Source organism: Oratosquilla oratoria, chromosome 38 (genome assembly GCF_046742065.1).
Source record: "Oratosquilla oratoria isolate Oo_2021 chromosome 38, ASM4674206v1, whole genome shotgun sequence".
In the NCBI taxonomy this organism is placed as follows: domain Eukaryota; kingdom Metazoa; phylum Arthropoda; class Malacostraca; order Stomatopoda; family Squillidae; genus Oratosquilla; species Oratosquilla oratoria.
This window is the reverse complement of record NC_134814.1, coordinates 2,657,091-2,680,724: the sequence shown is the minus strand read 5'-3', so window position 1 is coordinate 2,680,724 and position 23,634 is coordinate 2,657,091. Positions and strand designations below refer to the sequence as shown.

The following is a 23,634-nucleotide window of genomic DNA, read 5'->3' as shown; positions in this document are numbered from 1 at the left end:
AATGTCAGTTTTCTGATCCATATCATTTACTTAGATAAAAAATCAGCTCAAAGATAGAAATAATAAAATCTATTGACAATAGAAAAAATAGGTATCAAGTTCTTATGTGTAGCGTAGCGTACAAGCAACACATTTGAACGGAAAGTAAACAAGAGGAAACAGTGGGTGTGACCTAAGACGAAGTAACTAGTTTATTTACAATATCAGAATGTCAAAGCAACGATGTTTAATAGTCCTGTCATCCTCAAGATTAGGTAAGGGGTTACATAAACAATGTTGAAGAAACTTATTTTATTTGGAGGTCGTTGACAGTTGCTTCCATCATAGATTGGTGTATTAGGTATAAATATTCTAGTCAGTGATTTATACAATCTGTCTGTGGAATAATAATAGTGTACTGAGACAACGTGTGTGTAATTCAAACCTTGTTCTTGGTAGTTAATATATTAAACATATTGCTACACCAGCCAGGTATGCCCTGGGCTTCTCAATGACAATGATATGCAGGTGAATTTCAGTGTTTGTTCACATACTGATGTACCTGTATTCCCCAAGCCAGGCCAAGGGTAAAAATAAAAATAAAAAATGGGTGGCTCTAAAGATAGAGGCTAAATTAAATCTGAGCTCATTTGATTTAATAACAGATTTCATTACTAAGTTTAAAAAGATAATTGCTTGATTCCTTGATTGATTTTAAAACATCTGAATGATGACAATTTTGTTAAAAATAAATATTATTATTTTTGTTGGCTCACTGGAAATGGCTTTACATGAAATAGTAATGAAGTTATTGTCTTCAACCAGCAAAATTGTAGTTGATCTGAGTATTGTTATTAATTTAGCATTTGTTGAACTTTGAGTATATACAACACTCGTATACTGGTCCTGTCTGGTAACATGATTAATTCCCTTACCTGTACTGTGCTAAATGTAGCAAAATAAGTATTCAACAATTCCTTGTATATTCAAATTAAGGCAATTTGAACTGTGAGTGATAAAATAGATTTTTTGAAATTTATTTTGCTATGCTTAGTGTGGGAGCCATGGAGGAGCAAATCGTATTGCATGATAGTACCAATGTACTCAAGGAGTACCAATTAGTTTTAACCTTTTCACTATTGAGGCAATGCCACAGTGATAAATAAAACTACCAGTTTTCTTGGTAAATTTTTAGAAGTACACACTTATGCAATATAGTAATAGGAAATGAATTATTATTTTTGTAAATTATAATGCATCATCATGAGAGGGGGGGGGTCGCCGAATTTATGAAGCGGCCTTGCTGTGGATGCGCTGTGTCTTGCGACACTGCTTCTGACCCAGGGCAGTGGACAGGATGCAGGGATGACCCATCATCCAGGAGGTGCCAAGATAAGAGGGAGGGAGGAAGGTGGAGGGGAGTGGAATATATAGGAAATGGAACGGGTGGGAGTGGTTTCTATGCCTTTTTCTTTGTGGCTACCCCCCATGTAGGGGGAAAAAGCCTTTGGTATATGTATGTATGTATGTAAAATACATCAACGTAATATGCGATTTTCTTGGCGGAAATCAATAACAAAAAAGTTGCTAAAACCTATTTACTAACGAACGAAGTCGTGACAGCTGAATGATACGCTATGTTTGTTTTGATAGATGCTGAGGTTGAAGAAATGAAAAGATGGTAAATTAGTGTATTCTAACCTAACCTAACTTAACCTAACCTACATAACCTAACCAATATTTAGTAATTTGGTACCTCAAATTCTAAAGATCATCCGGAGTGTTACCATCATGGATGCTAATGGCCTGATTATTATTGAACCTCAGGCAATAACAGAGAATGGCAGAACCCCATGTTCTCTCATAAAGTCCAAGGAAGCCCTATGTCTTTGTAACATCGCTTATTAACATCACCTGGAGTTGGAGAACACCCAGTCCACAATATGAAAACCATGGTCTGATTGTGATTGGACTGGCATGGCGTCTGGACCGTATCATAGTGGCTTCATTCGTTAGTAAATTTGCTTGGAGCAAGGATTTTTGTTTTTTATATCTGCCAAGGAAATCACATATTATGTTTATGTATTAATTTAGGAAATTAATATTTAATTTTCTAATATTGCATAGGTGTGCACAACTAAAATAATACAGTTTTTTCATGAGGACAGTAGTAAAGGATAAGATGTCAAGCTGGAGAGCAGTAATGAGCGGAGTTCCACAAGGTTCAGTGCTTGCACCAATAATGTCTCTTGTCTATGTCAATGACATGATGGAAAGAACAACAGGCTATGTGAACATGTTTGCAGATGATGCAAAAATTATGAGGAGTGAAAAATGAGGGGGAAGGTAAACTATTGCAAAAGATGTAGACACTCTTTTTGTATGGAGACAAGAATGGGAAATGAAGCTCAATGAAAAAATGCAAAGTAGTAAAATTGGGCAATATTGGCAAAAGGCCATTACAAAAGCAAAAAAAGGGGAAAGACTTGGAAGTGTTGATAAAAGACAACCTGTCACCTGACAGATATATCAGCAGGATTATGAAAGAGACACAAGGACTACTGCAGAAGATTAAAGTGGTGCTCCACTATATGGATGAAGGGAGGATGGAAAAAACTCGTCAAAACCCTGATACATTCAAGACTGGAATATGCACCAGCAGTATGGTCCCCACACATAGTGAAGGATATAAGCAAGATTGAGAGAATACAAAAGGCAGCAACCAAACTGGTCCCCAGGAAAAATTAAAAGTACTTGGGCCGCCAACTTTGAAAGATGGAATAGAAATAGTTGATATGATCACATTGTTCAGGTCACTAATGGGGATAGATTGCATTGACAGAAGAAATCTCCTGGTTAAAGATGGGAGGAGGGCTACAATGAGAGTAAATTAAGAAAGACCACATGTCTAAAGGATGTGGAGAAGTACAGTTTTCCATATAACTGCACAAATATGTGGAATAGCTTAGAAGGTGATATAGCTCAAACAATACAAGTTCAAATTGAAATATAATTAGAAATCAAGGATATATATTAAGTTGAAACCTTACATGAATTTGAGTCTAGGTATGTTAGAAAATTAGAGAATAGGAGACAGGACCCAATGAGCATTGCTCCTTTCCTGTACAGTATATTACAATTAGGTAGATATAAGAACTTGGTGCTTTCTGGTTTAGTTTGGCAGCGGTTAGCGCTCCCAAACTATTAAAGCTATATAGGTACCGGTATAGTATGTGGCCTACCTTTTGGGTGTGGCCTTTGAAATTTTTCTTTGGTATAGTATGTGGCCTACTGGACTTTTATTTTGGTATGAACCTGTGTCTTAAGCTTTAATAGTTTGGGAGCGATAACTGTGGCCAAACTAAAGCAGAATGCACCTAAGAATGCACTGAGGAACACACCCAGCTCTGGTAAATACTATAAACAACAGTCTGAGAACTGTTGCCAGCAACTGAGAGGCTGTGGGTTTTCCACTTCTTGAAACTCAAGGCAACAATTGACCGAGTGCATGCTTTGCCTCTAGGGAAAAAAGAATAATAACTTGGCATTAGCTAGAATAGAATGGAAATATTCCACCTAGTTTAGAAGGGGTGAATTGAGATTGACCATAATTTCTTCACTGTAAAGGGGGAAACGTAGGTGAACAAAACAGCCTGGTGCCTATAATAATGAAAGGGAAAGTACCACCAGGTACAGGAGGGGTTGAGGAGATATCCACATGCAAGTTAATCACAGGTTTTGGTACACTTGTTAATTTTTTAGGCTTTACAGTGTTCAGATGGCCAGCTCTGCATTTGTTATAAATTACAGGTAGTATTCTTGTAGTATGTTGATCAAAAGGGAGAAATAAATCTTAAAATATATTACATTGATTATAGCATTATACATTCAGACCGCATAATTTGCCTCTAAAGTGGCCCATACACAATCAATTACGTATATTGTGCAATTTCATTGTCAATACTCTGAATTGACAATTAAATTGACCGTGTATGGGCGATATATTGCCCATACACAATTAAATTGACTGTGTATGGGCAATATATTGCCCATACACGGTCAATTTAATTGTCAATTCAGAGTATTGACAATGAAATTGCACAATATAATTGATCGTGTATGGGCCGCTTAATAGAAATGATCACATTCTTCATGCATTTTCCGGTAGAATTTAAGATGGAATTGTCCCAGAAGTTGATGTCTAAATTGTTGTCCAGTAAAGAAGAGAGGTGTCTTCTAACCATGAGTAAAAGTAGCTCTATAGATTTTATACGACTTAGTAAATATTGACATGCGCTCCATTGTTTTCTTCAGTATTATATATTTCTTCTCATAATATTATTGCTGCTATATAATAATGTTTTTGCCATTTGTCCAATATTTACCTAATGGTGGGATAGTTGTTGGGAATATGAGTTGGCTGATATGATTGCAGTAAACTGTGATCTGCTTCAGTTTACTCATTGGCAGAAATCCCATGAAGTAAGATGACCTATTTTGTTGATAAAACCAACAGTTATGAAGGACTTGTGGGTGAGGAAGGGGGCAGCTCCTTAAGTTTTTAGGCTGATAGTCAATGCATCATTTATCTATTGGAACTATGATCTGTAAATATTATTATTATATATATTTTTTTCAGCTCCCATAAGGGGTTACCACAGTGAATCATCTGTCTCCACCTTATTCTGTATTCTGCATCTTATGTTAATTTACCACCTGCATACTACAGAATTGCTTCAACTCTTATATATACACAACTGAAATATAACCCTAATTCAGGAAACTAAACAAATACCATAGTTCACACTACCTATATTCACTGAATACACAGCAGTTAGAGAAGATAATACATAACACAAAAGTGGACACATAACACTAATACACAACAGCATACCCTTCCCCAATAAAACAAAAGAAACTATACAAACACTAAAGACACTGCAGCTGAAATAATTACAGTCTAAAGACAGATCAAGAAGACAACTTATAACATCACATAATGTCAGGAATGTTGCCAGGCATTGTGGGACTGTAAGCTTGTAGTCATTGAGACTCAAGGACACAGTTATCACTGCCACCTGACTAATATGCTACCTCTACCACTCCTGTGATAAAACCAGCTACATCATAACCTTAAATTACTCTTGATTTCCTTAGAAATTAGAGGTCAGAAAATCACTTTAATCATGGGAAAAAAAAGATGGAATGATGTAATTTTATTTAACCTTTTCAATATGAGTCAGATGTTTGTGCACACATCAGGTTGCCTGATGTACGATCATGCATCACAATATACGCATTACAAAATATAAAGTTACTGCTCTTATACTCATTCTTTTTCACCCTGAATGAATATAATTCACAGAAAATGGGAAGAAGCCTGTTCACAGAATACAGGGGTCACTCAACTACAACTACAGAATGAATATAATCAGAAAGCTGATGCTGGCATCCTTGTATACCCCACTCATAGTTCATGGCACATACATAGGCATCATCGTATGCAAGAGGTTAAAAAACAAAAGTTCGTCAATGAGTCAGTTGCTGTAATCTTAGGTTTCTGTTGTAGGAAACCTGCTACACCAAGGTAGCCAGCAGAAAGTATCAGTACACTCATACCTCGATTTAACGGACCTCACTTTAACGGATTTCGGATGCAACGGACAAAATCTGTAGCTTCTGGAGCGACCGGACGCGGTCTGATGTTTCCGCAGTTGACCGCCAGATGACCTATGGTCGCTTTGTTTACAACTGTGCCGGAACACGTGTAGCTGTTTGGTCCGTGTTTTTCGACCTTTTTGGCCCTGTTTTGTGTGTTTGTGAAATAATTCAACAGTTTTTTTTAACCATGGCACCTGTACATCCTGTAGAAAAGAGGAAAAGAGTCAATTTAACAGTATCACAGAAGCTTGAGTTGATTAAAAAGTTGGAAAGTGGAGTGTCGGTGAAGCAGGTGTGATGAATATCCACTTCACTCTGGGCCAAAATCTCGTGGGCAGCATTAGCTGCCAGACGTACGATGTTGCGTCATAATACTCGCATCATAAAAAATAGTCACCACTTATATCGATCGTTCTCTCTTTCACCCGTGAATTTTGATAACCATAGAAAATGTGATGAAGACAGTTTAGAGAGTTTGTCATTACGCAGGGGCAACTACATTAAATATAATCAAGACGCTGATATGGCAGCCTCGCGTATCCACTTGCTCCTCATGCCGCCTACGTAGGCAGCACTATGGAAGAGGATATGGAGTAAAGAAACAAACTGTGTCTGATATTCGTAAACAAAAGAACAACTTACCCAATATTCGCTGAAGTATTCGGTTGATGAAAATTTTGGACTTTGTAGTCTTGGGGTGAAAATTTCGGGCCAGATCCCAGGTATTTACACTAACAGATTGGATAGTGTGCTTAAGTAAAAGTACAGTACTGTATTCATTCCTCATTTTTTCGTAATGTAATTGTTGAAATACAGTAGTATCGGAAACTTCGGACAATTGGGTATATCGGACCGGTGTTCTCCCCTTTTAGTCCGTTAAATCGAGGCATGAGTGTACCTTCACTATAGTGATGAGTCATAAGTTTAGTAAAATCATCTGACATTATTCAGACTGAAAGACATAATTTATTACAATGCAGGGTTCAAATTAGATATTGAAAAGGTTATGGAGTTTATTTAGAGAAAAGTTACCAATCTATGTCTTTCACAGGAGTGTCAGCACCTTCTTTTCTGCAGTGCTACAAACTAACACAGTCTGCCTTCAATATCCAAATTGCCACACCTCAGGTATGGTATACTAGTGCTGTTTGAAAAATTAAGTTTGTCTTGCTCCATTAATTCACTCACCCATGGTTTTCTCATGTCTAGTGGTGTACCCCACCCCTGCTTGCCCTTGCAGTACTCTTCTTACTAAACCAACATTTTACTTGAATGTCATACCTACTCAGCCCCTGCAACAACCTCTACCTTTCTCATTTTCCTCCTCAAACAATGGTTTCATTATATCTTGCATAGAAGAACCATCTCCAGTATCCCAGTGTTCTCTCCACATTTTCCTTCAAGGTACAAACCTCTTTTACAGACTGTTATACCCTTATACCATAGATACCTTTGAACAACGTCCACAAATTTAATGTATTTTAGATATATTCCACATCCATATTTACACCACAAATAACTAAATAACCTGCACCTACTGCCTCACTCCATGGAGCCTCTGTGATCTTTCAGTGTCACTGATATTTCTCCTCAGGATCAAAATGCTAGTGAATTGTTTATAGTAATACAATATGCATAGATACCTGTCAGCACCTGGACTACTGTAGAAGGTTCCACTATATGGATGAAGGGATGATGAAAAAACTCATTGAAACCCTGTTATATCCAAGACTGGAATATACGTCAGTTGTATGGTCCCAACACAGAGTGAAGCATATAAGCAAGATCGAGAGAATATGAAGGGCAGAAACCAAACTGGTCCCCAGCCTGGCAGATAAACCGTATAATGAAAAACTAAAAGTACTTGGTCTGCCACTCACTCTTATCTTCTGCCTTTTCCCTTCCTTCCTCAACAGGCATCTCCCCTTCACCCCATCCATCCATCTCATCCTCGGTCATCCCTTTAAGTTCACTCCATCCACCTCTGCCTTCCACACTTCTTTTACTAATCCTTCTTCCCTTACTCTTTCCATGTATCCAAACCATCCCAATACTTTTTCATCAACCCTATCTCCCATCCCTTTTCCACCTCCATTCTCCTACTCACCACCTCATGTCTCATGCTATCCAACCTTTACCCCCTACCATACTTCTCAGACATTTCATCTCAAACACATTTAAACCCTTCCTCGGTTAATCCATTGCCCCTGCTCTCTCTTGCTGAAGACCAGTGGCCTCCAGGAAACCAGCAACAGCCTCCATTCAGGACCATAAGTCACATAGAGAAAAGATATTGTGTTATTGTCAGGGGAGTGTTAGTGTGGGGCATAGGTGTTCTGTGTCTCTATGTGATAGTTACATCTGGGGCAGTTTGAATCTGTGGCAAGGACTATTCTGTGTTCATATTCTTGATGATGGAGGGTGTCCTGTGCACAAATGTGCTAGTGTGGTTCTAGTCTGGTGTGGGAGGGTTTTCTCTGTGGGACTGATATGTAGGTGTTGTTGTTGTTAGAGTATTGAGTTTGGTGGTCTTTCTTGAAGGGCTTGTTTAGTTATCTATATGTGAGTATGTTTCTGTATGGATATTTTGTGTGGTTTGGATGGTAGATGTTTGAGTAGTATGCTGCTTGAGTAGATGTATCCTAAAACTATATACATACACATGCAAAGATGAACAGAAACTGTTTTACAGGTTTATAAATAGTAAATTGAGACACGGAAGTAATCACCAAGTTGATAGTGAGTGAAAATATTTTTGAAAAGGCCTCAGCTCAGGCAGAAATAATGAATGAAAGTTTCCAGTTGGTAAAAAAAAAAAATATATATATATATATATATATATATATAAAGTAAGGAGGGCAAAAATTCATATTTAGAAGATATAAATGTAGAAGTGATGGAAGTGCTCAATCTTTTGGGGTCATTGGATGTGACAAAAGCTTCAGGACCTGAGGGAATCTCAAGCTGGATACTTAAAGAATATAGGGAACAACTAGCAAATAAGAGAGAGGTACAAGCTTTTATAGTGCTAATTCACAAATCTGAAAATAAGGAGACACCATTAAATTGTAGGCTGGTATCACTGACCAGCTTAATAGTGAAAGGATTGTGAAATATCAATAGACCAAATATCTTGAAGAGATGAACATTCTGACACAGTCAGTTTGTCCTCAGATCTGGAAGATTGTTTTTGTCAAACCTTTTAAGCTTTTACTCAAGATTGATGCACTGCAAGAGAGAGAGAGAGAGAGGAGTGTGTGGACTGTGTATACCTTGACCTAGAGAAAGTATTTAATAAGATACCTCGCAGTCAATTTATATAGAAATTGGAGAACATTGGAGGGCTGAGAGGCAAATTGCTCAAATGGATGAAAGATTTTTTTAAGGGAAGGTACACGAGGACAGTAGTAAAGGATAATACAGTCAACTCTCAATTAATGCAAGGGTTACGTTCCTGGAGATTTCGTGTTAATCAAAATTGCGTTTGTTAAACATTATTTTCCCATAGGAAATAATAGTATATAATAGGGGGCATTAGGTTCCTGGACACTGGGAAGGTCTTGTCTATTTTGAGATTTTGTTACTCTAAAGTTGAACAAACATATTAATACATTTGTAGGTTACAGAAATAACAAAAACACACATTCTTTGTATTTATTTGTTGTACACATTTATTCTATGTGTGCATAAGAACAAACAAAATTAGTTTATTATTAATTGTGGGTTGGTGACACTGTTTTCTTTTTTGTTTTGGTGTAGACCAGAAAACGAGAGTTTACAATCTCTAAATTATTCATTTCCCTGTAACAATTTTTACAGCTTTTAGGACTTATGATCATGGTCCATACATTTAATAATTAGTTTACCATTAATTGTAGGTTGGACACCATTTTTTTTTTTTGTAGAACAGAAAAGGAGAGTTTACAATCTCTAACTTATTTATTTCTCTGTAACAATTTTTCAAGCTTTTATGACTTATAATCACGGTCCATACATTTAAAAATTAGTTTACCATTAATTGTGGGTTGGTGACATGGTTTTCTTTTTTGTTTTGGTGTAGAAACTGAGATCAAAATAGAGCGCGGGGAAGTGACTGCACGGAGGCCCTCTCAGTGCTCTTACCGCCAAATTTAAATTGTGTTAAATTGAAATTGTCGTGTTATTTAAAAAAAATTCCTAAAAAATTAACTTGTGTTAAATCAAAAATGTGTTAGTTAAACTTGTGTTACTCGAGAGTTGACTGTATATCAAGATGGAGAACAAAAACAAGTGGAGTTCCACAAGGTTTAATGCTTACACCAAAAATGTTTCTGTCTGTGTCAATATCAAGATGGAAGGTACATTAAGCTATGCCAATATGTTTGGCGATGATGCAAAAATCATGAGTGAATAACAAGGACGACTATAGACTACTGCAAAAAGATCTAGACACTGATTTTGCATGGACACAAGGATGGAAAATGAAGTTCAATACCAAAAAATGTAAAGTACTGGAAATGGGCAATAGCAGCAAAAAGACCATCTTTAAATTATTTCTTAGAAAGAGAATCCATTACAAAAGCAAAAGAGGAGAAAGATTTGGGAATTTTGATAAAAGAAGCTGTCGCCTTACAGACATATTGGGAGGATTGTGGGAGAGACGTATGAACTACTGCAGCAGATTAAAGTGGCTTTTCATTATATGGATGTAGAGATAATGAAAAACTTCATTGAAACCATGATCCATTCAAGACTGGAATATACATCAGGAATAATTACAAAGGCAAAGCATGCCGACAGGAGACCTTTTGATCCATATCTAGGTCGGATGCAAAAAAAAAAAAAAAAAAAAAAAAAAAAAAAAAAAAAAATCATATTAATAATAAATCAAAACTATAACAATGTAAATAACAATTAAAATACATAAATAAATGCATTGGTATAGTTGAATAACAAACAAACAGGTAAATAGTAAATGATAATAAATTGACATAACTAATAATAAATGAAAATCAGACAGACAAATTATAACAAAACAAAAACAAATAATATAACATAAATATATGTTATATAAATATATGTTATATCCCCATATTAAGTGAAGGGTATAAGCAAGATTGAGAGAATACAAAGGGCAGTAACCAAACTGGTCCCCAGCCTGGCAGATAAACTATGTAAGGTAAGACTTAAAGCACTAGGTCTGCCAACTTTGAAAGATTGAAGAGAAAGAGGTGATATGATTACAGTGTTCAGGTCACTAAAGGAGATAGATTGTATTGACAAGAGATCTCTTGATTAATGATGGGAGGGCTTTAAGAGGTCATGGTTGAGTCATTGCTGGAACTGATGCTGGTACTTTACATTTCTTCAAGGAGGCTTTGTCCCACCTGTGGGCCTCAAAGAAGTGTTGGTCGAGTCATGTAGCCAAGGGGCATGTGATTCATACCCATGAGCAATTCCCTTAGGAGCCTCTTGGGTCAAAAGTTGTGGGACAGGCCATAGAAGAGATGAGGACGGGAGGAGGTGTAGTGAGGACAATCTTCCCAACAATATGATGAAATTGGAGAGCAGGAGACAGAATCCAACAAATGTTGCTCCTTTCCTGTATACTACAATTGGGTAAATACACATTAGGTGTGATAAATTGGAGAGTAAGTGACAAGACCCCATGAGTGTTGCTCCTCTTCTGTATACTATGATTGATTCAGTCTAATGTTAAAAAACCCATGTGTCAGGAGACTAGGATGGTGCCCCCTACAGAGGACTTTGTAACATGGAATTTAATGAAACATGCCCTTGGTCCAACTTGCTGGTGGCAGAGTTCAAACTGCTGTCATCTTGACATCTACTGCAGTTAGGCAAATGCACACAATCACTAATTCAGTGATCTGAATTTGGTCCCTGTCCAGGGCAGAAAAGTATCTCAACATTGCATTTTGGCACCCCTACTCTTCCGAGAGATGTTTGTAGGTGGACTCAGGGACTGTTGCCAACCACTGTGGGGCTATAGGTTTTCCAATAAATGAAAGTTGAATCAACAAAAATTAAACACCCTATGTGCCTCAACAACTACACTTAGCACATTGATCCCTCTAAAACTGTTACATTCATATATAGAAGAACCAACTCTATCATCATATATTAGATTGTATTCTTTTGTATAAATTGCTGAATTATGTATTTTGCAATAAGAAGTTTATTATGGTTCTCTTGTGTATGCAACACTCACTATATATTTTTTTTTCTTTGTTTATTTAGGGAGAAATGCCAATTTTCATCGACAAAGATGAACAGAGTTCAAGATGGTTGACAGACATTACAGCTAAGGGGCAGCTGAACCCATCACCTCTCAGTCAAATTGATGGTAAGTACATTTATACATACATATACCAATGGGTTTTTCCCCCTTGCAAGGAAGGTAGCCAAAGTCAAAGGCATAAAATCCACTCACACCCATTTCATCCTCACATACTCCACTCCCATTCACCACCCCTCCCTTCCTCTTTTCTTGGCTCCTCCTGGATGATGGGTCATCCCTGGATCTCATCCACTGTTCTGGGTCAGAAGCAATGCAGCAAGATGCAGCACATACACAGCAAGGCTGCTTCATTTAGTCGGTGAATGCCCCCTCCATCCCCATATTTAGAAAAAGAGAAGACAGGGAGAAATCCCTTGGGGCTGTGTCCAAATATCATTCACACATACTTCCCCCATCCCCCACTCACTCCCATGCATCACAGCATCATCCATACACAACTATTCACCACTCACCCCTATCTTTTCCCTTCCTTTCTCAGCAGACATTCCCCTCTTTCCCAATGACCCTTTTACCCCATCCATCCATCTTATCCTTGGTTGCCCACTCATGTTCACTTTCTCCACCTCTGCCTTCCACACCTCTTTTACTAATCTTTCTTCATTGAAATTCTTTCCTTGTGTTCAAACTGTCCCAATACTCTTTCATCAACCCTATCTTCCAACTCCCTTTCCACCCCTGCTCTCCCACTCACCTCCTTGTTTCTCACTCTATCCAGCCTAGTAACCCCTACCATACTTCTCAGGCCTTTCATCTCAAACACTTTTTAATTCTTCAAGGCTTCTCTCAATCTACATTCTACCTCCACCACTCCTCCCTTTCCTGCCACATTGGCACCCAAGTATTTAAAGCTATCCACTTCCTCCAGTCTCTCTACCTTAATACTCGTTTCCAATTTGCTGCCACATTCTTCCCTTGTACATCTTGTCACTTTACTTTTACCCACATTTATCTTCAACTTCCTTCTTTCGCACACCTTCCCAGACTCCATCACTAATTTCCCTAATCCCTCCTCTGATCCCGCTACAAGTGCAGTGTTGTCAGCAAACAACAACAATTGGCTTATCTCCCATTTTTCTCCATTTCCTTTAACCATTTCCATTACCCTTGCATTTTTCTCTTGCACCACCCCATCCATGTATAAATTGAACAGCCAAGGCAACATAACTCATCCCTGGCAGAGTCCCACCTTTACCTCAAACCACTCTCTCCATTTCTAATTCTAACACGGGCTCTACTACTCCTGTTAAAACTCTTTTGACTGCTCTTAACAGCTTTCCTCCTATCCCATATATCTACAGTACCTCCCACAGTGCCTTCCTGTCTACCCTGTCATAAGCCTTTTCCAAATCCATAAAGGTCCAAAAAACATCCTTACCTTTTCCTAAAGCTTTCTCACATATCTGCTTTACCACAAAAATCTGATCCACACAACCCCTACCTTTCCAAAACCCACACTTTTCCTCACCAATTACTCCCTCTGTTCCTCTCCTAATCCTCTCACTCAAAATCTTCCCATAAGCCTTCCCAATTACATTCAACGAACTGATCCCTCTGAAACCACTACACTCACATTTGTCCCCTTTTCCCTTGTAAAGTGGAACTATACAGGGACTCCTCTACATTTGTTAAGTTGTGAGTTTGAATCCCACACTTCTTTCTGATTCCCAGAAATGACTGTTACCTGTTTCAACAAACCAAGCCCATAAGGGAGAGTTGACAGCTTTAGCTGCAGCTGTATCTCTTGGTGTATGCTTTTTACCCTCTTACTCTAGCCTTATCATTCTCCTCTCCCATCACGTTCATTCTCCTAGCATCTCCCACCATTACAATTAAAGCCTACTTTCTTTTATTTTCTCACAGACCAGTTTTCCCCTCCCACAAATTTCAATTTCATGAACATGGGTGGTCTTGCTGAGCCTGTGGTCATACAGAGGTAATCTCATGATTTCCATAAGAAAACCCTTTAGGTGAAACATCAGGAAATTAAAGTTCAGATCTCTGTCTGAGTTTACTTTGCTTTTAGAGTCCAATTATTCCAAATAGATAGTTATTGTAGGTACGTATTCTTTTGTAAATTTTTTTGTAGTAATGGAGACTGAAGAAGATTTATTTATTGCAGGTACCAATTACTCGTGCATCGTTATTCCTCACTGTCCAGGTGCCACAGAGGACTTGGCACAATCATCAGAACTTTGTAGAATATTATTACATCATCTTAATGAAAAAAGTAAGTAAGGGAACAGATATGTTTGCCACAATTGTTTCATTAAGTATTTATTTTTTCATACATTGAAAATTTATCTGAATCCAATATGTTTAGTATAAAAAATAAGATGAGCACAATGGCATAGGAGGAAAAGTGTGTGAATGGATTAGAGCATGGATCAGTGAGGGAAAACAATGGGTTACCATTAACAGTGTAAAATCCAAATGGAGGAATGTTATTAGTGGAGTTCCCCAGGGCTTGGTTTTGGGTCCCTTATTGTTCATTATCTATATAAATGACTTGGACAATGGGATTATTAGTGATGTTGATAAGTTTGCAGACAACACTAAGTTAAGATGCCAAATTAGGTCAGGGAAAGACCCCAGAATATTGCAGGAAGATCTTGACAAATTGATGCCAGGATACTGCAAGAAGACCTTAACAAATTGTTTGCATGATTGGTGAAATGGCAAATGAAGTTCAATATCTCAAAATGCAGTGTGTTAAACATAGGTTTACACAACCCAGAAAGCAGACATAGCTTAGATAACACTGTATTAGAGAAACTTGAATGCGAGAGAGTCTTGGGAATGCTAGTGGGTCCTGACTTTAAATCCAGGAAGCAGTGCATTAGTGCCAGGAATAGAGCTAACAGAGCAGTAGGATTCATTGTTAGGATGGTTACAGATAAAAGTACGGAAGTAGATATCAAGCTATCTGGCATTCGATCCATCCTTGACTCTGTGGTGTAGTTTTGGTCTCTGTCTGAGAGAATAGATATTAATTCACTAGAATCATTACAGAGACTGACCAAAATGATAAATGGGCTCAGAAATTTATCTCATGAGGACAGGATTAGGCACCTTAATTTACACTCTCTGGAAAGACATAATGCAGGGTGATCAAATAGAAGTGTTCAAATGGTTCAAGGGCTTTAACAAGATTGATGCACACAAGGTTATCATATTAAGACAACAGGGTAGGACTCACAGTAATGGATTTACATTGGAAAAAATTAGATTTAAGAAGGAAATAAGCAAGAACTGGTTTACCAATAGAGTGATTGTGGTTAATGAATGGAATAGTCTTTGTAACTATGTGGTGAGTGCTCAAACTATCAGTTGTTTTAAGAGAAGGTTAGACAACTTTTTTGGATGGGGATGATAGGTGGTAATGGACACGGAACTTTACACACTTTGGTAAGAAACAGAGTGCAGGGTGATCAGATAGAGGTGTTCAGATGGGTCGAGGACTTTAACAAGGGTGATGCAGACAAGGTCATCATATAAAGACAGGGGTAGGACTTGCAGTAATGGATTTAAATTGGACAAATTTAGATTCAAGAAGGAAATAGGCAAGAACAGGTTTACCAATAGAGTGGTTGTGGTTAACGAATGGCATAGTCTTTCTAACAATCAGCCCATCCATCCCTTTCTTGTATTATATCTATTAGTCTTGAGTAAAAAAGATTAAATTTGTGGTACATGATATTCCCTGTCTGAATCCAAATTGTCTTGGGTTTATTGTTTTCTTCTAGGTGTTTTACCCATTTATTCTTGATCATTTTCTCATAAATTTTGGCTACAGTGCTTTTTAGGGAGACCTGTCTGTAATTTGTTGGTTCTTCCTTGTTTTCTTGTTTATATATTGGTACAATGTTGGCATTTTTCCAGTCTTTTGGTATTTTTCCTTCTTTAAGTAAGCAACTACTTATGTTGTATATTTTGTCCATTTGTGCATTCTTTTAGTATCCAGTTTGCGATTCCATCCAGACCGTGCGATTTCCTAGTGTCAATGTTTGTTAATTGCTCCATTATTTCTTTTTGTGTTATTATTTCCCTCACGGGGGGAGATTGCACTTTGCTTCCTTCATTCCAATGCTATACTTTTTCTCTAATGAAAACCAACTTGAAGTGATTATTCATGACTGGGCATTTCTAGATCTTCTATGTATTCTGTATTTCCATGGCATAGTTTCACCATTTCCTGTTTATTTTTAAGTTAACCATTCACATATCTATAGAATAGTTTGGGTTGATCTTTGCATTTTTCTATGATGTCTTTTTCATATATATATATTTTTTTTCTCTGCACACTTTTACACATTCATTTCTATAGTTTATATATGTTTGCCATTTTCCAGGTTTTTTATCTTTTCTCCATCTTTTCCAAGCTTTGTCTCTTCTATCTTTCATCTCACTGCATCTGCTGTTGAACCAGCATTTAATGTACACCCTCACTTGTTTCTGTCTTGGTATGTATCTATTCACTCCTTCATTATAGATTTCCATCAAGATCACCCATTTCTCTTCCACTTTTGTCTCTTCAGTGATGAAATTTTCCCAATTTGCATTTTGAAAGAATTTTAAAAAATTTTCAAAGTCCATTTTGTTGTCCATCAATCTTTCTTTTATGAACTTCTCATTTCTCTCCATATATATTTCTTCCTTTAATTCAGCCCCTATTAGTATGTGGTCACTCTCTCCAAATGGTGTCTTGTATTCAGTTTTATCAACAATTTCAGGTTCTGTTTTAACTATTAACCTCCTCCATACGGTGCCGCCTACGTAGGCGGCATGAGGAGCAAGTGGATATGCGAGGCTGCCATATCGGCGTCTTGATTATATTTATTGTTGTTGCCCCTGCGTAATGACATACTCTCTAAACTGTCTTCATCACATTTTCTATGGTTATCAAAATTCACGGGTGAAAGAGAGAACGATCGATATAAACAGTGACTATTTTTTATGATGCGAGTATTATGACACAACATCGTATGTCTGGCAGCTAATGCTGCCTGCGAGATTTTGACCCGGAGTGAAGTGGTTAAATCCAGTCTCCATGGTTCTTCAATACTTCTGTATCTGGTATTTTCATTGATCCATTGTGTCATTGTATGTTCCATGGTCATGTACAGTAATACATTTCCCCATAGATCCTCTCCACCCTTCACTGTCATCTCCCAACAGATTTTTTTGCCATCAAAATCCCCATAAGTACCAGGTTACCTCTGTCCTTTAATATCTCATTTAATGAATGCCTTGTATCTTCTAACATTTTTTTAATGCTTGCTCTCTTTCCAAGAGCCCATTTTTGGGGGCACATAATCACCACAAACTCTCTACTCTTCATGTCTGTCATGAAAAGTAGAAAGTGTGTGTGTGTGTGTTTGTATATATATATGTATACATGTCTTTTTTTTAATAGGTTTACAGACCTAAACACCTTTCTCTTGCAATCCCATAGAACCCATCTGTGCTGTTGGCCTTGGTGTTTGTGCATTCTTAGCAGCTGAAGAAGACTCAAAATGGGCATTTCAGAATATTGCTCTTACTGGGGTAAGGTATTTATTTACTTGTTTATTGCCTTTCTTCCATCCCCTCAATCAAACAGTCAATTAATCCATTGCCCCAAGTCTCTCTTGCAGGAGACCTATGGCATCCAAGTAACTGGCAACTGCCCATGGGTCATTCAGAGAAGAAATATTGTGTTTATTTTTGTCTTGGGACTGTTAGTGTAGGGCAGCATAAGATAATGTGTTCATTGTCTTCTGTGTGGTGGTTGTATCTAGGACAGTTTGATTCTGTGGCCAGCCCTATTGTGTTTATACTGTTTTAGAGCTGGGTGGTGTCCAGAGTGCATTTGTATATATATATATATATATATTCTCTCTCTCTCTCTTTCTTTCTCTCTCTCTTTTTGGGGGGGGGACTAATGTCTTGGGGATGTTGGTGAAGTATTGGGTTTGGTTGTCGGTCTTGAAGAATTTGTTTAATAATATGGGTAGTATAGGTTTGGGTAGGAAGCTGCTGGGGTATTTTTATTCTATGTTCAGCTGGTAATGTGTGAGTGATGTAATGAAATGGGTAAACAGAGTTGTGGGTTCTAATACAGAACTATACTGTGCACTGGTGGCATAATCAGAAGCATGCAGGTCTCACATTCACTTAATTGTGGGTTTGAATCCCACACTCCTCTCCAATTCCCAGCTGTGTTGATTGTCTGCCTCTGTAGTTCAAGTGTATAGGGCAAAGATGACAGCTTTGGCTGCAGCTATGCACCTCCTGACATAGATTCCTCACCTTCTAAGGGGAAGATTTTGGTTTGTGTGTGCAGATGTTCAGTTGTGGTTTTGATGCTTCATGTTAGTACTTGCATTGTTTTATTTTGTATGGTTTTTAAAGTATATATGTTTTACTGATTGTTGGGCATCATGCTGTGGAAGTATAGTCTTATGAATTGTCAGAAGTGTGCTCATCTTGTATTTGCTTAGTTGTAGGTTTGAATCCTGCACTCCTCTCCAATTCCCAGTAGTGACTGTTACTTGCCCCAACATTTTAGGCACATAGATTAGAGGTGGTGGCTTTGGTTATAGCTACACGTCTTCTGTCGTAGGCTCCTCATCTTCTCTTCTTTCAATCTCTTGCCCCTGGTCTCTCTTACAGAAGACCTGTGGCCTTCGGGTTGGTCTACAAGTTATGTAGGGAAGATATGTGTTGTTCTCTGAGGATTGTTAAATACTAATAATAATAATAATAATAATAACAATATTTTGGTGTTATATAGTATAGGTGTTTTAACATTAGCCTTTGAGCACAGCTGGGTGGAACCCCAGGGGTCCTTCTTGTTGGCACATTATTACATCACATAAGAGGGGCTCGCTACCTACCATGGTGGCAGACATGTGAATGACCTGACCTGCCAACTGTGTCCAGGTCAAGGACACCTAGGGCAGTAGAGTCACATTAGCCATGCTGCCAAATGAAATGGAAACTTTACTGTCATCATCTTTCCCTCAAATCCAAAAACATTCTTAACATTATATAGTTGTGTTATGAATATGTGTGCTGTAATGACTATTATTTATTTTACATTATTTGTTTATTTGTTTTGTTATTGTTTGTCCGTTTGTTTATTATTGTTTGCCCATGCAAGGGTAGTGGGTCAGGGAGTGGAGATGGTTAAAGAAAATAGAGAAAAGTGGGAGGTGAGCCAGCTGTTGTTTGCTGACGACACTACGCTTGTGGCAGGATCGGAGGAGGGACTGAGGAAGTTTGGTGACAGTTTGGGAGAGTATGTGATAGAAGAAAGCTAAAGATAAATGTGGGTAAAAGTAAGGTGATGAGATGTACAAGGGGTGAAAGTGGCAGTAGACTGGAAGTGAGCATTAAGGGAGAGCGACTGGAGGAAGTGGATAGTTTTAGATACTTGGGTGCAAATGTGGCAGGAAAAGGTGGAGGTAGAATGTAGATTGAGAGAAGCGAGTAAATGCCTTGGTGGATTGAAGAGTGTAATGAGGAATAGACATTTGGGAATGGATGCTAAGAGGAGACTGTATGAAGGAGTGATTGTGCCAACAGCACTGTATGGGGCAGAAACATGGAACATAAGAGAGGAAGAGAGAAGGAGTTTGAATGTGTTTGAAATGAGGTGTCTGAGAAGTACGATGGGGGTTACTAGGCTAGACAGAGTGAGAAATGAGGAGTTGAGGAGAAGAACGGGGGTGGAAAGGGAGCTGGGAGGTAGGGTTGATGAAAGAGTATTAGGATGGTTTGGACACATGGAAAGAATGAGTGAAGAAAGACTAGTAAAAGAGGTATGGAAGGCAGATGTGGAGGGAGTGAACATGAGGTGATGTCCTAGAATGAGATGGATGGATGGGGTGAAGGGGGCTTTGGGGAAGAGGGGAATGTCAGTTGAGGAAGGACGGGAGAGGACGGAAGACAGGGGTAAATGGAGAATGGTTGTATATGGATGATGTGATTGCATGAGGTGGAATGGGCGGTGAGGTAGTATGTGTGAGCAAAATTTGACGCAGCCCGAAGGGATTTCTCCCCGTCTTCTCCTTTTATGCATTGGGGGGACGGAGAGGGGGGGTCGCCGATTTAATGAAGTGGCCTTGCTGTGGATGTGCTGTGTCTAGTGACACTGCTTCTGACCCAGGGCAGTGGACAAGGTGCAGGGATGACCCGTCATCCAGGAGGTGCTAAGATAAGAGGGAGGGTGGAGGGGTGTGGAGTGTATTCAGGGATGGAATGGGTGGGAATGATTTTATGCCTTTTCCTTTTTGGCTACCTCCCTTGTAAGGGGGAAAAAGCCTTGGTATTTGTATGTATGTATACCTGATTTTCATTTATTATTACTAGAAAGACTAGTAAAGGAGGTATGGAAGGCAGATGTGGAGGGAGTGAACATGAGGGGACATCCTAGGATGAGATGGATGGATGGGGTGAAGGGGGCTTTGGGGAAGAGGGGAATGTCTGTTGAGGAAGGACAGGAGAGGACAGAAGACAGGGGTGAATGGAGAATGGTTGTATATGGAAGATGTGATGCATGAGGTGGAATGGACGGGGGGATGGGGGATGAGGTAGTGTGTGTGAGCAAAATTTTGACGCAGCCCAAAGTGATTTCTCACCGTCCTCTCCTTTATATGGGGGGACGGAGAGGGGGGGTCGCCGATTTAATGAAGCGGCCTTGCTGTGGATGTGCTGTGTCTTGCGACAGTGCTTCTGACCCAGGGCAGTGGACAGGGTGCAGGGATGACCCGTCATCTAGGAGGTGCTAAGATGGGAGGGAGGGTGGAGGGGTGTGGAGTGTTTTCAGGGATGGAATGGGTGGGAATGATTTTATGCCTTTTCCTTTTTGGCTACCTCCCTTGTAAGGTGGAAAAGCCTTGGTATATGTATGTGTGTATGTATTAGTTATATGTCAATTTATTATTATTTACTATTTACCTGTTTGTTTATTATTTGACTATGCCTATACATTTATGTATTTTATTTATTAGCTGTGTCCTGCGACACTGCTTCTGACCCAGGGCGGTGGGCAGGGTGCAGGGATGACCCGTCATCCAGGAGGTGCTCAGATGAGAGGAAGGGTGGGAGGGGTGTGGAGTGTATTTAGGGATGAAATGGGTGGGAGTGTTTTTATGCCTTTCCCTTTTTGGCTACCTCCCTTGGAAGGGGGAAAAAGCCTTGGTATATGTATTTATTATTTACATTATTATAGTTTTTATTTACTTATTTATTAAAATTATATTTTTTTTCACATCTGACCTAGATATGGACCAAAAGATCTGTCGGCATGCTCTGCCACTGTTATTCCATACAGGTCATTGCTAGATGTGTCAACAATGGGGGTTTCCCTGGGTCATGGCAAAGGGCTCAGGTTAGGTCACATTTACTAGAGTGTGAGGCACTGTAGTAAGAGGTGTTCTGAGTCCTCAGTGTAGTGGATGCATCTGGGGCAGTTTGAATTGGTGTCCTAGTATATTCTGTGTTGGCACTGTTTCAGTGCTGGATGATGCCCTTAGTGCAGTCATGCCTGTGTGGTTCTCACTAGGTATGGGAGGGTTTTATTCTGTGGTGCTTATCTCTGGGAGTTGTTGGAGTATTGAGTCCTGAAGGACTTGTTTAGTGATCTGAGTGTGTATGTGTTTTTTTGTGGATGTTTTGTTTGGTAGAGATGGTAGGTTGTTATAAATGTTTGAGTATTCTTCTTTTCCTTCTTCTTCCTCATAATTTTTCTCTTCATCTTCCTCATAATTTTTCTTCATCTTTTTCTTCCTCCTCCTCCTCCTCCTCCTCCTCCTCCTCCTCCTCCTCCTCTTCTTCATCTTTGTCCTCCTTCTCCACATCTTCCTCCTCATATTTTTTTTTCATTTTTCTTCTTTTTTTTCTTTTTAATCTTTTTCCTCTTCTATAGTAGAGCACTGGTGATATAATCTGAAGCTTGCTGGTTTCACTTTAATCTAGTTGTAGGTTCAAATCCCACTCCTCTCCAATCCCCAGGGGTGACTGTTACCTTCCTCAACAGTCCAAGAGCATAGGGCAAAGGTGATGGCTTCAGCTGCAGCTAAGCACCTCCTGGTGCAGGCTGCTTCTCCTCCTCCTCTTCCTTTTTCCTCCCTGCTGACCTTTCTGCAGTATCACCAATTGAAAGTAGGAGAGTGAGAGCAGTCATCAGTTGACAGCTCTCCATGTATGAAAAGGTGTAAGAAATACAGCTGAAGTTAATAGAGAGAGATACTGGTCACAGTCCAGAAGCTGAGTATCAGCTCTTCAGGGCTGCACATCATAATGTAGGTTAGGAGGTTGGCAGGTTTTGAAAATGGACAGGTGCATTTTTCATCTCACAAGACCACCACAAGGAGATACCTGTCTTAAGTTCCATTGAGACATTTAAGACGTAACATTACTCCAGGATACTGTACACTTGTTGTACTGTATAACAGTTTTTTATAAAGAATTATAAGACCAGATTCTTGGAGGATTTGGATCTCTTGCAAGAGAGAACTAGGGCAGCAGAATGATTGGTTGAGTAAGAAAGGCTCAAGTTCAATTGATAAACTTCTAAAAATAATCTTGCATTTTGGACTTCATATTTTTGAGATTGCAGCAAAATCATTGAATGTATAACCTTAATCCCTACACTGTAGTGATTTATTTTACATCTTTTATCCTATCTAATATGAGACAGTTTCATTCCACAGGGAATAGTATTGTAGCAAAGGTATTAGAACTTTTTGATTAACCTCTTTGTTACAGTGATATGTTCTACAGATTTGTTCAGACTAATGCTGGATGATTCACTTTAATTTAGGGGATGGTTCTGTTGTGAAATAGTTGAGTGTTGTTTAATCAAAGATTTTATTTTAACTTTGATTTGCAGTCCAGTTTAGGTGAAGCTGCTTCCAGTAGTCACTTTGCATCTCTTCCTCTTCTGCCGGGAGATTCCATTCTGGACCGAGGAGGCATCTTTTCAGTAGGAAGTCCAAATTCCATACACATTGTCGTCAATAGCGGTGTGGTGACAGGACAGAATCCTCAATCCACCCTCTCAGCTGTACAAAATATGATTCTTTTGGCAAATCAGAGGTACTGTTATATTACTTTGAAATTTTGTATGAATTGTGAGTCATTGAAATAATACATCAATTTGAAGGCTATATAATTTTTTTTAACAAATACCACTTGTAATTACATGGAATTGGTAGTAATTACTTACAAAATTGTTTCAATTGTTTTAATGATTATTTTCTTTTCTTTTGACATGAAAAAATATATACTGTATAAGGATTGTGAAGATGCTGCTCTAGGAAATTAGAAAGATATCATTATTCATGTCATTTTTCTTTTACAGACAAACAAAAGGAAAATGAGGCACAAGAAAATAGTTTCCTCTATTTTAGTAAAGAAAGCTCCGGACCTTCATTTTTGTTCCTTTTTACAGACCATGATTTTAATTACGTATTACATTTGTGATGATAAAGGTTTTTATGAAGCACTTCCCTTGGCAAAATGTGAAACTGTTAGTATTTATTACTGCCATTATAGTTACTCAATACTGCTCTATCTCATCTCACTCAAAGTAGTTTGATTTCACCAGTATTTTTTAGTTAAATGAAAATGTAGAAATCCTATTGTTGCTATGCTACTGCAAAGCTGAGTGAGAACTTGGCAGCGCTGTGTAACTAAGATAAGAGTCAATA

At 38.5% G+C, this 23,634-nt stretch overlaps 1 protein-coding gene across 2 annotated transcripts; it reads left to right on the top strand.

Annotated features, from left to right (window-relative positions):
* Positions 1-26: 26 nt before the first annotated feature.
* Positions 27-23,422, top strand: LOC143019946 (glutamine amidotransferase-like class 1 domain-containing protein 1). 2 transcript variants are annotated; one of them, XM_076175963.1, is made up of 7 exons: positions 40-254; positions 6,692-6,768; positions 11,878-11,983; positions 14,058-14,165; positions 17,391-17,482; positions 22,815-23,020; positions 23,286-23,422. In XM_076175963.1, exons 1-7 carry the CDS (start codon positions 209-211, stop codon positions 23,302-23,304), a joined length of 654 nt encoding a protein of 217 aa, XP_076032078.1. In that variant the 5' UTR covers positions 40-208; the 3' UTR covers positions 23,305-23,422. The 2 variants fall into 2 exon arrangements, with proteins under 2 accessions (XP_076032079.1, XP_076032078.1); XM_076175964.1 differs by lacking the exon at positions 6,692-6,768 and having other exon boundaries at positions 27-254.
* Positions 23,423-23,634: the final 212 nt, after the last annotated feature.